This window comes from Oryza brachyantha, chromosome 5 (assembly GCF_000231095.2).
Source record: "Oryza brachyantha chromosome 5, ObraRS2, whole genome shotgun sequence".
In the NCBI taxonomy this organism is placed as follows: Eukaryota; Viridiplantae; Streptophyta; class Magnoliopsida; order Poales; family Poaceae; genus Oryza; species Oryza brachyantha.
This window is the reverse complement of record NC_023167.2, coordinates 9,721,038-9,735,412: the sequence shown is the minus strand read 5'-3', so window position 1 is coordinate 9,735,412 and position 14,375 is coordinate 9,721,038. Positions and strand designations below refer to the sequence as shown.

General features: G+C 41.4%; 1 protein-coding gene across 1 annotated transcript; it reads left to right on the top strand.

The window, feature by feature from the left end:
• The first annotated feature begins 1,068 nt into the window (after nt 1-1,068).
• On the top strand, nt 1,069-2,198 carry LOC102703125 (senescence associated gene 20-like). The gene has a single exon (XM_040524583.1). The coding sequence runs from the start codon at nt 1,179-1,181 to the stop codon at nt 1,728-1,730; it is 552 nt and encodes a 183-aa protein (XP_040380517.1). The 5' UTR covers nt 1,069-1,178; the 3' UTR covers nt 1,731-2,198.
• The last annotated feature ends 12,177 nt before the right edge of the window (nt 2,199-14,375 follow it).

The following is a 14,375-nucleotide window of genomic DNA, read 5'->3' as shown; positions in this document are numbered from 1 at the left end:
ACCAGTCATAAAAAAAACACAAACCAGGTCATAAATTTGCAAGATAAAACATTGTATGAGCAGTGGTTTTTTGTAAGAGCTCTGATGGCGCTCATCTAGGGGTGATAATGGCAAGACCTTTTGGTCCTTTCATAATGCTATTCAGCTATCAAGTTCTTTTTAGCTCAAAACTCAATAAAATTTCGGCTCATCTTATATTGGACATACCCCTTAAATTTTGTATGTAAACAAGAAAAACCAACCACCCCTACACTCATCACTCATCACGCATGACCATTCATGCAAGTTTTATATGTGGCCTGAAAAAATTCCTAGGTTGGTTGTTGCCAAAATGCAACTTGACATTATCCTAACACGTTAAAAACGACAAGGCACAGCGACTTGTATCCAACAGTACAGAAATATTATCATGAACAAACTAGCAAAGCAAAGCTAACCATACATATGTATAGAACACCCAGAGGATGATTGCTTCATGGAAGAGGAGGGCAGAACGGGCATTTCAATTCCATACGCTCCCAGGCGAAACGTCTCTAGCTAGTCACTGCCTGGCTTGGCTTCAGATTCTGGGTTATTCCTCCTGTTTTTTTTTACAGATACATGCTTACCGAATTGTCAAACGATGTATATTTAAAAAAAATTATATAAGCAAAATTAACATTTTACCAATTTTCAATTATTAAATAAAAAAAAATAGAAAATCTTCATCTTAATATTATCCGGTCAAAATAACACAGCCACTTATATTTCTCCGACACACGCACTCCCATCACCATCTCCATCTGCATCTGCATGCAGCTAGCAGAATCATGTCATTAGCATTAATCAGGAAATCGTAAGATACCAACTTAACCCAGCAAATCTTCATCACTTGCGTATACGTACTCACCTGACTGATCACTCACTCACCCAAGAAAAGTATGGCCCCCAACCCAACCTCCCATATCTCAAATTAACCTAACCCTGCCGCCAACCATTTCACAAGCTTAATTGATTTCTCCCTCAACTCAAGAAACCCCTATAAAAACGCTCCCGCTCTCGCTAGCTAGCTGCACCGATCATCCTGCAGCTTCTTCTTCTCGATCTGCTGCACCAGCAAGCTCGATCGAGCAGGAGCAGCTCAACACTCCAGCGATCGAGCTCTGTACGTACGTACAGTAGAATATATATAGAAGCTAATGGCCATGGAGCTGGGAGAGGCAGCAGAGAGGAACGAGAGGCTGGTGGAGTCGCTGTACGCGGCGGTGGCGGCCGGCGACGGGGCGGCGGCGGAGGCGGTGCTGGCGGACGACGTGGAGTGGTGGTTCCACGGGCCGAGGCGGTGCGAGCACATGCGGCGGAGGCTGGCCGGGGAGGACCAGGCGGCGGCGTTCGTGTTCGTGCCGAGGCGGGTGGCGGCCGTGGGGCGCGGCGGCGGGTGGGTGGTGGCGGAGGGGTGGGAGGGGCCGCGCGCGTACTGGGTGCACGCGTGGGCCGTCGAGGGCGGCCGCATCACCCGCCTCCGCGAGTACTTCAACACCTCCGTCACCGTCCGGGACGTCGGCGACCACGCCCACGCCCACGGCCACTGCCAGCCGCAGCTCGAACTCGGGGGAGGAGGAGGAGGAGGAGGAGGTCACCGGCGCGCCGCTGGTGCGAGCGCGGCCGTGTGCTGGCAGAGCCAGCGTGGGTGCGGCGGCGCCGACGACGGCGCGGACAGGTCGCTGCCTGGCCTCGTGCTCGCCATCTGACAAAATGCTAGCCTTCTGTTTCGTCCCCGTACTGCGGCTGGGTGCCTGGCTGGCAGGTGGGCCCGGCCCTGCATTCATAAGTACTATTCCTGTATATACACTATTTCTCCTAGAATATATCATATAAGTATATATATATATACACACATATATATATGGTGGTATAAAAAATAAAGAAAGACATACATCATAATAATGTACTACGCATGTTGTGATGTTGAAATATATATATAGCATTGTACAAGTAGATTTAACTATGTAACTTTAACTTTAGAGAAGCATGTTCGCCTATATCTCCATTAACAAAATTAGCTCATGAATCGTCACCGATCGTTAGATCAAGATTCACTCGAAAATTACCTAAGTATTGCGGACTTAGGGCCAGTTGTTTGGAGCCTTAGAGCATCTCTAACAATATCTCTATTTCTATCTTTGGCTCTTTATTTGTCTATTTGGCCAACTATCCAAAACAATTGCTCTTCATATTGACTACACATTCTAATAGGATCTTCATTTACAACTCTCGATATGTGTAGAGAAAGACAATTTGTGTGAGCCCATGCATGGGGCCCCAATTAGCAAGACAAGTGGGAGGAGCGGTTTGGCCAGCCGAATAACTTGGCCATCCGGTTGGCAAGTCTGTTGGAGCTTAATTTTTTATTAAAATTGCTAAAATTTAACTTGAAGAGCCATGTAGCAACTCTGTTGGAAATGTCATTAAAAGAGAACTTACCTAGCTTGAGGCCATCCTGACCTGAGTCTAGCATGGTCTTGTTTGGTTGATGCCTTGCTTGAGGTTCCTTTCCTCTCACCTAGCTCAATGCACCCTATCACACAAAAGCCTAGGATAAAAAAAACTAAGATTTAGGTAGCTGCTATGATGGATGTTTAGCATCGTCTATCTTGCTCATATGTGGCTAAAGTGAGGTGGATTTCTCCAACTTTGTTAAACTGTTCTTGCCGCCAACAGTGTGCCATCATCCCTGACTCCTCGACAAAGATGTGGTCATGGTGTGCTTGTTGGAGCACCATGCAGTAGCATCCTACTAAATGATGAGGGCATGACCGGCTCAGATATGATCGTACCAATGTTACACAATTATAAACCAAAGATCCATGTTTTATGTATTATATTTATTTAAACAAAAGATGTTACAACATGAGTTGTGTGTGCTATCATATGTACAAGTATTGGCTTGGGCAAAACGAACAAGAGGGAGCATATAGAATGGGTGGTTAATTAATATAATTGATTTGGGACCAACCCCATTACCTTATTCAAATATTTTTCCCAAGATACCATTCACAAGCAAGAAATCAAGCTCCGTACATTTTGGACTCGAATTCAGCCCTTTGATAGCATTAACTTCAAGATCTTTTTCACTAATCCAGAAGGCTTTTCGGGGCCATAAGTACTTGGCGGAAAGCTTATAAAGTTTACTTTTATATGATGTTGGTCTGATGTCAAATTTCTTCCTAAGCTGTCTAGAATCATCAAAACAAACTAGTACATCATCTAGCCCGAATCTGTTTTTGGCCATGGACTTGTAATTGTGTCATGGGTTAGGCCTAGCTAGTGGACATCCCTAGGGCTAACCCTAGGAGATCCCTAGTAATATATATTCAGTAGCCTTCATAGTTTTCAGGTTGGGTTTTGCTTAGACTATTCTAATGACGTACTTTCGCTGTTATATCTATCTGTGAAACCCCAAATCAAAACATTAATCTTTTATCTACAATTCAGATTACATTTTCCTTGTTTATGTTAATTGGTTTGATTGTTTGTAGGAGCAAAACCTTCGTGGTAAGGTCAACTACGTGAGAGTGTGGTTGACAACAACTCAACGTGAGGGCATAGCGATTCTGAAAGTGATGGTCACTAATAGAAGCCTCAAAATGTGAAAGTGTTCACGTCACCAAATCGAACCTATCAGAAGATCATGCACCTAATCTCACATCACTAAGCCTACTTCAAGACTTCCAATTTCACTATATCATGTTTGCATTGTCACCTTGCTCCACTACGTCCAAACGAAGCAGCTATCGTCAGGCTGAGGTCGTGCAAAGATTGCACCTAGGCTGATTCTCATGGTTGAAGTCTTATATATGCAAATAAATTTGTAGATTGGTCATGAAGATTAATTTGTTTGTGCTAAAATGTTGGATGCAAGCATTTGAGATTTTTTGAAAAAAAATCCTTGTGGCCATTCTCATGTCCCCTTTATTTTTGAAGATTATTTTTCCCTTAATTATGTATGTGATTGATTTGATAAGTTGGGTAGATCGATTTTGGTTAGATGACCCAATACAATTGGTGCCAAAAAATTGCATTTCCCCATTAATACTACACATCAAAGTGTAATGATCAAGTGCATACTTGCCTTTTCCTTCCTCGAGTAGCAATCATGACCAAACAAACAAGAAGAGATCCAGGATGCAATACCATGCAACATCTACTTCCTCCTCTCATACCACTCATACAAATTTCTCAAGCTTAGCATGTTGAGGGCACAAACCAAACAAACCCTTGATCCAAGCCCAAAGATTACAAGCTCTTCATGCTCTCCATTGCCAGCGTTATTGATGTGTTATGTATTTTTTATCCCCCGCCGCTCGCTTTTTCCCCTCCTTGCATCTAATGTCCCACCGGCCATAAAGATATAGCTAACCTATTAGCAAACTTTAAATGATTTTAATCCTAATTAGATATATGATTTGTGATCTAGTTACATCATCATATTGATTGTAATTAAATACTTATAACAATATTTGACATTATTATATTTTGATAAACATATACATGCTTTAACTATTAACGATCAAAGTTTCATATGCGAGAGTGAGATATTTCAACTAGCATTTCCCTGTGTTTCGAAAAACCTACAAGTATTTCAATGACTAAATGTGTTATTTCACATATTGGTTGTAATGTTGCACAAAATACATTGCTCTATGTTACATGTGTATGATATAAATGTTTCATTCCATAAATTTTGAACTTCTACAAACTCATAAAAATGATAATTAGATTTTGTGTTGCAATTATTCAATACAATAGTTTCACATAACACATTTTTTTGTTGCAATTATTCAATGTAAATGTTTCACAAAGTTGAATTCTTATGTGGTAGGTTTTCAGCATTTTTGTTTCACAAACTTGAGCATTAGCACATTGAGCTTCATTTTGTCATCCTCCTTGATTATTTGCCACAATGGCTAAAAACTAACATATTTAGAGCTCAACAATCTTAACAATTGCTTTACTAGAAGGGATGTTCATGTAAGCTAAGTTTTTCATCCTGTTAATCCATATGACATCCCCAACCGGTGGTTCTTGGTTTCTACTAGGCGAGGATTGAGAAAATCTAAATCGTACAGGAGAAATAATATGTGCATCTTTTATTTTAGCCACCTACATTATGTCTCTCTTCTTAACGACCACGAATGTTGGATCATGGTGATTTTTGCATGATTAAAATGAAGTGCATTTTGATTGACATAAGTAGATTAACTAGTGATGGAGGGCGCTCGATGATTCGCTCCAAATCATGCGTCCAATACATTGTTTTCATTCAATTCATCATTGCTACTAGATCAAACACGAGATCCTAAAATTGTATCATAATAGATATTAAGTTTCCAAACTAACTAACTGAATGTTTGATTAAAATGGAAGAACTAAATGGAGAATTGATAACAATAGAGTACCAATATAATGATGATGATCACTCGAAAACTCTAAGCTATATTTTTCGAGGCAATAATTAAAAAGTGACAGTGACATACATTAGAAAGAGCGTTTGATAGTCTAATCACTTGCTATATCTAAACATATGTTGTATTTGTCTAAAATCATGGAAAAGCTAGGTAGGAGGCCTCCAGATGATAAAGTTGGGGAACTGGATGAATCTCCAATGTGGCATGATTTCCATGTATAACAAGATATGGGTTGTGTGATCTCGTTCAGGTTAAAATTGATTTGTGTTGTTGCTATGAAGATATACATGAGACATTCATGATGGTGATTCACTTTATGGGTGAAAATTTTGAACTCAATTAACACCAATTGAAAAGCCACTATCTAATAAGTAAATTGAATCTAGAGATAACATTCTCAAATTTGGTTTATAGGGTGTACATATACACCTCTCCCACCGATTGAGTTAGCCTCAATTTGTAAAAAAAATTATCCCTTTTTTGAAAAGGATAAGATGAACATTTTATATTCATATTTTTTTCAAGAGAATTCATATTATTTATTGTTATATTATGAACACACCGAGTATTATATTGCCTGGTGCCAACTATGAACTATCAGACAAGTGAGATCTATACGCACATAATAACCACTCATCATCAATGTGTATATGATCACGATTGACATTTTTCGATATAATAATATCGCCGAGTAATAAACAAAAGAGATAATAAAAAAAACTAGCTTGACAACCCTCTCAATTATATGCTCGTCAAACCATTCGATGGTGGTGATCAAACACGATACATGCATGTTGTGGAATATCTGTACTAGGGGTATCCGTAGACCATACATAGATACGTATGGTAGGGGGTTCCCGAATAGGAAAGCTATTATATATATATGGTATCAATCGGAGTTTGATAACTGTATGATTGCATGCCGCATGTACCGGATCCGAGTTGTAACCGAATTAGGATAGATCTTAGTCTTATCATATTAGGATTCTATCTTATCTGTAAGCCCTATCCCCCACTATATAAGGGGGACAGGGGCAACCCTCATGGGGGCACGGCCAGACAGACGACATATTCAGATCGGCTATCTTCTAGTTGATCTGTTCACAATCCAATACAATCGCCAAGCAGGAGTAGGGTATTATCTCGCTAGTCGAGAGTCTGAACCTGGGTAACTCTATGTCTTCATCCTAACCATCGATCTTTACGCCTCGCTAGCCACCCCATATATATTGCCGACATCCAAATCGTCGACACATGACTTAGTGGACTCGAACCACAAATGCTATCCTCCAACTTTGTCAATTATTCAAAATGTGTACTCATCTTTAGCTACTCCACGCAAATGTGATTAGCTTCTCACTCGCAAGCAATTGATATATATACATCACAAATATTTTCTACATTGATTAAAGTTCAGCAGAATATATAATACATAATGGGTTCACACATGCATTTCCTCTTATAGTGGCACAAAAGAAAGGTAGCAGAAATTATAAATACAAAGGTAAAACCCGTGGTGCCAACATAATCCCACAAGCCAACCAACCGAGGCAAGAGCTTAACATTACACTACTATTCTCTCCAACCTCGGCAGGGCAGTAGTAAACCACTTCAACTTCATCGGTATCCTCACCTAAAAGATAAGATTGTGAGTACGAATGGTACTCAACAAGACTTACACAATATGTTAATTCTATTTTTTCGTAAAGCTAGGTTTGTTGAGAAAATAATAGATTTAAACTATAAGCATTTGCAAAATAAAACAATATGAAATGTAAGGACAAGAAGTATATAGATCTGAAATTGAATTCCAAATGAGCACAAACTTGTGCTCTAACATCATCCATGGGCCACCATTGCTGAAATAAATTTTCCAAACATATCCATCATCATCCCACGACTAAACCAAGGCATAAAAATCCAAGTTGGATGCTAATATAGATTGGCTAGCATATCACGCGGTCATCATGTAGCCGTGGACACAACTATTCAAATAGTTTTACTTTGATCAGAGGAGTATTTCTTTACCTACATGAAATAAACAAGTCTCAAATAAATCAGCATGCATGCATGTGCGACCTAAAAGTGAAATAGGCTCATAACATGACTTTTCCCACACTTAGTCCTGAACACCTAAATCATGTTTGGACCCTTGATGACTTAGTCACGCGTGTGAGTGTGTGACAGAGACATGCTCAAGGTTGTGGGAGGAACCCCATGACAAAACCAAGACACACCCAGAGCCCTCCAAAGAAAACACCAACCTCACAACAACGGACCGACATAGATGGCCGCAACCTCCCATGCTACTTGGGCAAACCATTCCATTACCAATGAGTCACTACACCAGAACCCTAAATTTGTGATGGGTCAACAGTGACGGGCCTAAGGATTTGTCAGAGATGCCCGTCACCTTTGACGGGTCATTCGGTTTGCCGTCATCGGTGAGCCATCTGGTCGTGGCCCGTCACAGATATCCCCTCACCTGTGACGGTTCTAAAGAAAAAACCGTCAGAGATGACTCACTAATGGATTTCCTGACCAACCCGTCACTGGTATCCCCTCGCCTGTGACGGGCCGCAGCATTATAAGGCATCACAGGTGATGGGTCGCCACCTATGACGGATTTGTTTTTCGGCCCGTCACATATAAGGTCATAAGCAGTGAGGGAGGAGATTTCATTTTCTCCTAGCGAGACCCGTCAGAGCTGAGGTTTACTCACCTCAAATGGGTTTAAGCCCTCACTCGTTTTAGGTGAGGGAGGAGATTTTATTTTCTCCCAGCAGGGCCCACAATAGGAGGAGATAAGGTCGGTCGATCTCTCGGTTCTCTCCCCCATTTCTCTCGGTTCTCTCTCCCATTCTCCATTTCTCTATCTCTCCCTCTCTCTCTGTGCACGAGCGGCGGCCAGGCAGGGGCAGGAGGGGCGGTGTGCCGGTCTGGTAGGGGCGGCGGCACCCTCCGAAGCGCTAGATCCGGTAGGGGCGGGAGGGGAGCCGTGGTGGCACTGGACGGATCTGGTGCCGTGGCACGGTGGCAGCCAATGGCGGGAGGGGAGGCAGTGGCGGCCTTATGGCGGCACCCTCCACCTCCGCCTGCTCGAGCTCCGGCCGCCGCCTACGTCACCACCCGCGGGCTCCACCGACTCCGCCTCCGACCGCGGGCTCTGTCGCTTCTACCACCGCCCGCGCCTCCGTCTACGCCACCACCGGCCCAAGCTTGTAGGCGCCGGCTTGATCTGGAGCTCCTGGGCAGATCCGGGCCCCAACCGCCAGATCTGGCAGTGGTGATAATTTTTTTGATTTTGTTTTGTGCCAAAATGATTGTGAATGTGAATTGATTTTTTTCTTTGGCCAGATGAACGTGATTGTGATGTTTCTTGTGATTCTGTTTTGTGTCCAAATGATTGTGAATGTGATTATTTTTGTGATTTGTGAATGCTTAATGAAAGTCTGCGACTAACTATGCTTATAATTTTTTTGTCGCATTCTGTAGGTCTGTTGAGACCCCTCACAGATAAGGATCACCATGAACGAGTTAATATATTTACCCGTCATAGGTAAAGGTCATGAGCGACGGATTTTAGTTGAACTCCATCAAAGGTGACTTTTACCTTTGACAAGTCTTTACCCGTCACAGGTGGCTTAATGTCATCAGTGACCACTGATCTGTGACCAAATACTTTACCCGTCACAGGTAAGAGTATGAGCCCGTCAGAGATGACGTGAACCAGCATAGTGAGTGAAAGTAAGTAGGGTGCTTCACATAGTGAGTGAAAGTAAGTAGGGTGCTTGAATATATGCTGATATAGTTGGTCCTTAACAACCTAGACAGAGGTTTGTGTATCGGGGATATCCCATCCCGTCATCGTCCTATCATCCATCCAAATCAATCATATTTTCAATTATTAGTCTTAAGTTATTTTTATGATACTTTAAGCCCATTGAGTGGAATCAACTAATTTTAGGCCTAGTCATGGGTAAGCATTCGATTAATAAAAAGATAAAACTATCCCATACATTACTAACCAGAGTTGACAGTATATATACACGTATGTACGTACATACATATATCAATTAACCTAAGATGCTAAATTTATTTCTAGATCAATACCTTGTGGGCTATTTATTTACTAGAAGTGTCTAATAATTTGTTTACTTAAATAAGGGAGAAAGGAGAGAAATCACATCTGTGGGAGGGAGACAGAGGGAATGATAAAAAAAAAAGGGGGGGGGGGGGAAGAACTCACTTATGAGGAGCGCGCTGTACTAAAAACACGGTCAGAGTGTGCTTTAGAGCATTCATGTATGTGTGTACACACGCATACACTTACATTTTCTGGTAATCTTTCACAAAGGTGATTATTTTTAGATGAGAGAGCACAACTCACCAGTTTAGCAAAATCTGAGTTCACTGGAAAAGTACTTAGGCATATTTTAGTAGGTTATTTTGTCAAATAACTTTTTAGAAAATTAACGGCTATATTTTTTGGAGTTCAACAAAAGTAGTTTCACATTTTTAGCAATTAGAGTCAATTTCTGGTGGATTTTATAAATTCCTAGGACTCCATCCGTTTCACAATGTAAGACTTTATAACTTTGTCTAGATTTATATAGATGCTAATAAATCCAGACATATATATATATATAAATCATATACATCCATCAATGAATGAATTTAGACAAGACTAGAAAGTCTTACGATATAAAATAGACCTATCATTTAGGTATTTTGGGTTTACGCAACTTTTAGTAAGATTTCATATATATATATATACAAAGGTGATCATATTTTATGATACACAAATAAAGTTCACACTTTTACAATGATACGTTTTGTTTCTCTTGAAAAGAAGTTAAGATGAATTACTTCCGAAGTTTTAAAATTTATATATTTTTCAATTATACAATAAATCAATTAATTAATTCTCGGCATGGTGTTACTTCTATTTTTTTCCCTATGCTTAGGCCCGCTTATCAATGGCTCGGTATAGAGGAGGCCAAGGGGTCCCATGGCAGGCGCCAGCGCTGAAGTAGAGGTCAGTTGCTGGCATGGCCAAGAGAGACAAGGCAGAGGAGGGTCTAGCTAACTCATAAGTAGGGGTGATGATAGGCCAAGTCTATTGAGTCTTTTCACAACACTGCATTAACATACCCTCATTATCGTTTCTATCCATTTTAAACTTCAACCCACAAATTTTGTATAGAAAAACTTAGACCCATTACCGTTCCTACCCATAGGTGGTGGCCCGAGGTGAATGATGGCTCGCCGGCGACGAGAACCAGTGGTGGCTTCCTTGGGCTGCACGTGCATGTGTTGACTCTCAGGAGAGCTGAGCTGGAGTTGACCTGAGAGGCGCTGCCAGGTGTGCGGTCTGGGTGAGGTGGATGGGTACGAAATTGAGGTGAACATAATTTTTCATGAATATTCCATGGTTTTCTCTCTTTCCTTCTTTAAAAAAAATAGAAAAGGTGGGGTTAGATGTGTGATAGAATCATAGAATTGTGGGGATTTAATGGGAAGTAATCCAGGGTGTCTAGTTTCCATTTTCCAAAGTTACAGCTAACAATTTCTAATTAGTTTATTCTCAGTAAAAAAAAAGGTGAAAAGTGGTTTGTCTGAGCTTTAAATGAATTGTTAAGGGGTCTGAAATGATTAAATAAATTCTGTAAAGTTTATATTAGTTCATAATAATTAATGTAATATTTGAATAAATTATTTATCATATATATTGCTGTGAAGTTTGTTGCACGTCTAGATGTCGAGTCATTTTTGTCGATTAGGGTTTCATTTGTTCGAATTTTTATTTACATGAAATAATTATTCTACATTTTATTCAAAGGACAGAGAGTACACAAGGAAACTGTAGGTAAGCACCTCTCCTTAATTAGGGATCGATGTTACATATATTTTATCAACGATATTTTCTTTTATGTTACCCCTGATCTGTATTGTCTTTTTTCTTATTCACCTATGATGAGCCAGCATTCTTTTCCTCAAAAGAGAAAAGTAATTAATTTTGTGAACCCCTATATAAATGATCAATCAGCATTCAGATACCCAGAGACTGAAATGTGCCAACAATATATTATACGCCACATGATTATCCCATATCAACCTTCCATAAAAATTGCGGATGCCAGGTAGCCAGCTAGGAGAAACATTTGGCTTAAGTTAACTGAACTTGATACTGATTTGCTCATCCGAAGATTCTAACGAAAATCAATAATGCACAGGTACATTTTTTTTTTCTAATTGATATCCTATCAATGCTGATGTGACGCTCAAGTGTTAATTACTGTGCCTGCCTGCCTGCCTGCCTGCAAACAAGTTGAAGTTGGCCATGAGCATCTTTTATACAGCTTGATATTCACTGATTTGATGATGTGATGTTTTTTGTTAGGAATGTTAGGTTAGGCCGGTCAAGGTACAACTGGTGATGATTTATGCATCCAAATCTGTAGAGAGAGAGACAGAGAGGGTGTGTGTGTAATTATCTGTTCTCCCTGTGATATCCTGCCAGCTAGAACAACAGCATTTCTAGAATCGTAGTGATATCAACTGGGGTACGTAGCTGCAGATACTTGCTAATTAGCTCGTGGCCATTAATTGATGTATTTTGTGCGAGCAGATTCCTCAGCACATGATTCCTGGTAGGATTTTTGCAGAATTTATACTCCCTCCTCTATCCCTAAATATTTGGCGTCGTTGATATTTTTATATACGTTTGACTACTTGTCTTATTTAAAACATTTACATGAATATTAATTACTTTTATATCATTTCATTTATTGTTAAATATACTTTTATATGTGTATATATATATATAGCTTACATATTTTATAGAAAAAATTGAATAAGATGAATAGTCACACGAATATAAAAAAGTCAATGACGTTAAACATTTAGGGACAGAGGGATTAGTTCATGAAAGTGCATCTAGCCTCTAAACGAAGTTTTGGATGATTAATGACAATGCTAGCCAAGCATATCTGCGCTAATGAGCTGTGATTGCAGAGAAGTTTAAAGGATCAATTCGATTGAAGGATTACTTGATAAAACTTAGAGCATGTGTGACCCGAAGCGATGGCTCTACGGAGACGACAGCGCTCGAAGGCGTATTCTATTTTTTTCTTTTTGAGTCGTAGGAACTCCGTACTATTAAGAGGGGTCACCAGAAGCTAAGCATGCATCCAAGAGTGGTTAGGGTTGAGTCGAAATCGAGCGGAGGCTCACTGCTGTTTTTCGCAAGCAGCAGGGACCGGACGGTCTGGACTTCTGCCCGGATAGTCCGGTGGCAGGACGGTCCGGACTTTGGTCCCGCCCCTGCTCGGAGTGAATGTGTTAAGTATCAGCCGGACGGTCCGGCCCCCTAGCCGGACGGTCCGGTTAGGTTTCTTTTCCAATGGCTATGTGACGTCTGCCAGCCTATAAAAGGGGCTTTTGAGATCTAGCCGTTGGTGAGGCTTTCTGTTCGAGTTTTCTGGTTGCTAAGGCAAGTTTAGCACCTCTCAAGCCTTCCCCACTAACCCAATACACCTCCTAGAGAGATTAATCGTTAGATCATGTCTTAGAGAGAGTGCTAAGGTTAGTGAGTGATAGAGTGTTCATTCTCGGGCGTTATGTGGAGTCAAGGTGCCCTATTACTCTTGGAGATTGATCTCCTAGACGGATAGCCGTCGCCTGCGAGTCTCCGATTCATGTGGATCACCCGGGAGCAAGTTGTGAAGGTTGGTGCCTAACCTCCGCAAGGGAATAGGTAAGATTGATAGTGGATTCTTGTGCTTTCTGATAGAAGGCTGCAGGGTAGAGCGAATTGCAATCTAGGGCTGAGCAAGCCGCCTTGATCTTAACCTTGGTGGTCGATCGAAGGGGTTGCTAGTCCCTAGTTGTGAATTCGGAGACCCATGTTGGCCTTGTGGGAGGAAGCCAAGAGTGCGAAAGGATCGAGAGAGATCCCGCTCGCAGGAGCGTCTCAACAGAGAGTATGATCGAAAGATCCGAACTTCGGGATAAATCTTTCGTGTCTTTATTCTTATGATTTCGTGTTCTGTTTGTTCCTGCGATCTTTCTGCTGTTTGATTACACACACAATCATATCACGTTCCCGGGAACATCACCGAAAAGGTAGACTGTCAAGTCTGCATTTTTCTCTGACCAGACGGTCCGGTGTTCTAACTAGGACGGTCTGGCCAGAGCTCTCGGCCCAACCCGAGAGTGCCGACCGGACGGTCCAGCCATAGGCCCGGACGGTCTGGCCCCTGTACTGACCGCTGTGATTTGAAAGAATTTTCAGGACACCTATTCACCCCCCTCTAGGCTGTCTCTCTAGGACATCAATTGATATCAGAGCCTATTCTTCTGAAAAGGCTTAAAAGCTTGAAGTGATCCAAGATGGGAGACAAGACTAGCGACGTTTCCAACAACAACAACCGTAAAGACGAAGATGGTGGAGAATGCTCTACCAAAAAGGGAGTCTCTATTGAGTTTGATTACTCTAAACTCAATACTTCATCATCTAACATTTCTATCTCTTCCGGCCATGCACCTGCCTTTAATGGTACTCCCTATGGGGCATGGAAACATAAAATGAGACTTCATATAATCTCCTTGCATCCAAGTGTTTGGAAAGTTGTGTGCACAGGTGTGAAGGATATGCCGAAAGATGAAGAAGATCTCACTCTAGCGCAAGAGCTCCTCATCCACCGCAATGCTCAAGCGGCAAGCGTGATTCTCAACTCCTTGAGCCCGGAGGAATTCAACAAGGTTGATCAACATGATGAAGCCAAGCAGATTTGGGACACGCTCCGCATTGCTCATGAAGGATCAAGAGGGGTTCGAGAATCCAAGATTGAACTTCTTGAAGGGAAGCTAGGGAGGTTCGTGATGGAAGATGACGAAACACCTCAAGAGATGTATGACTGAATG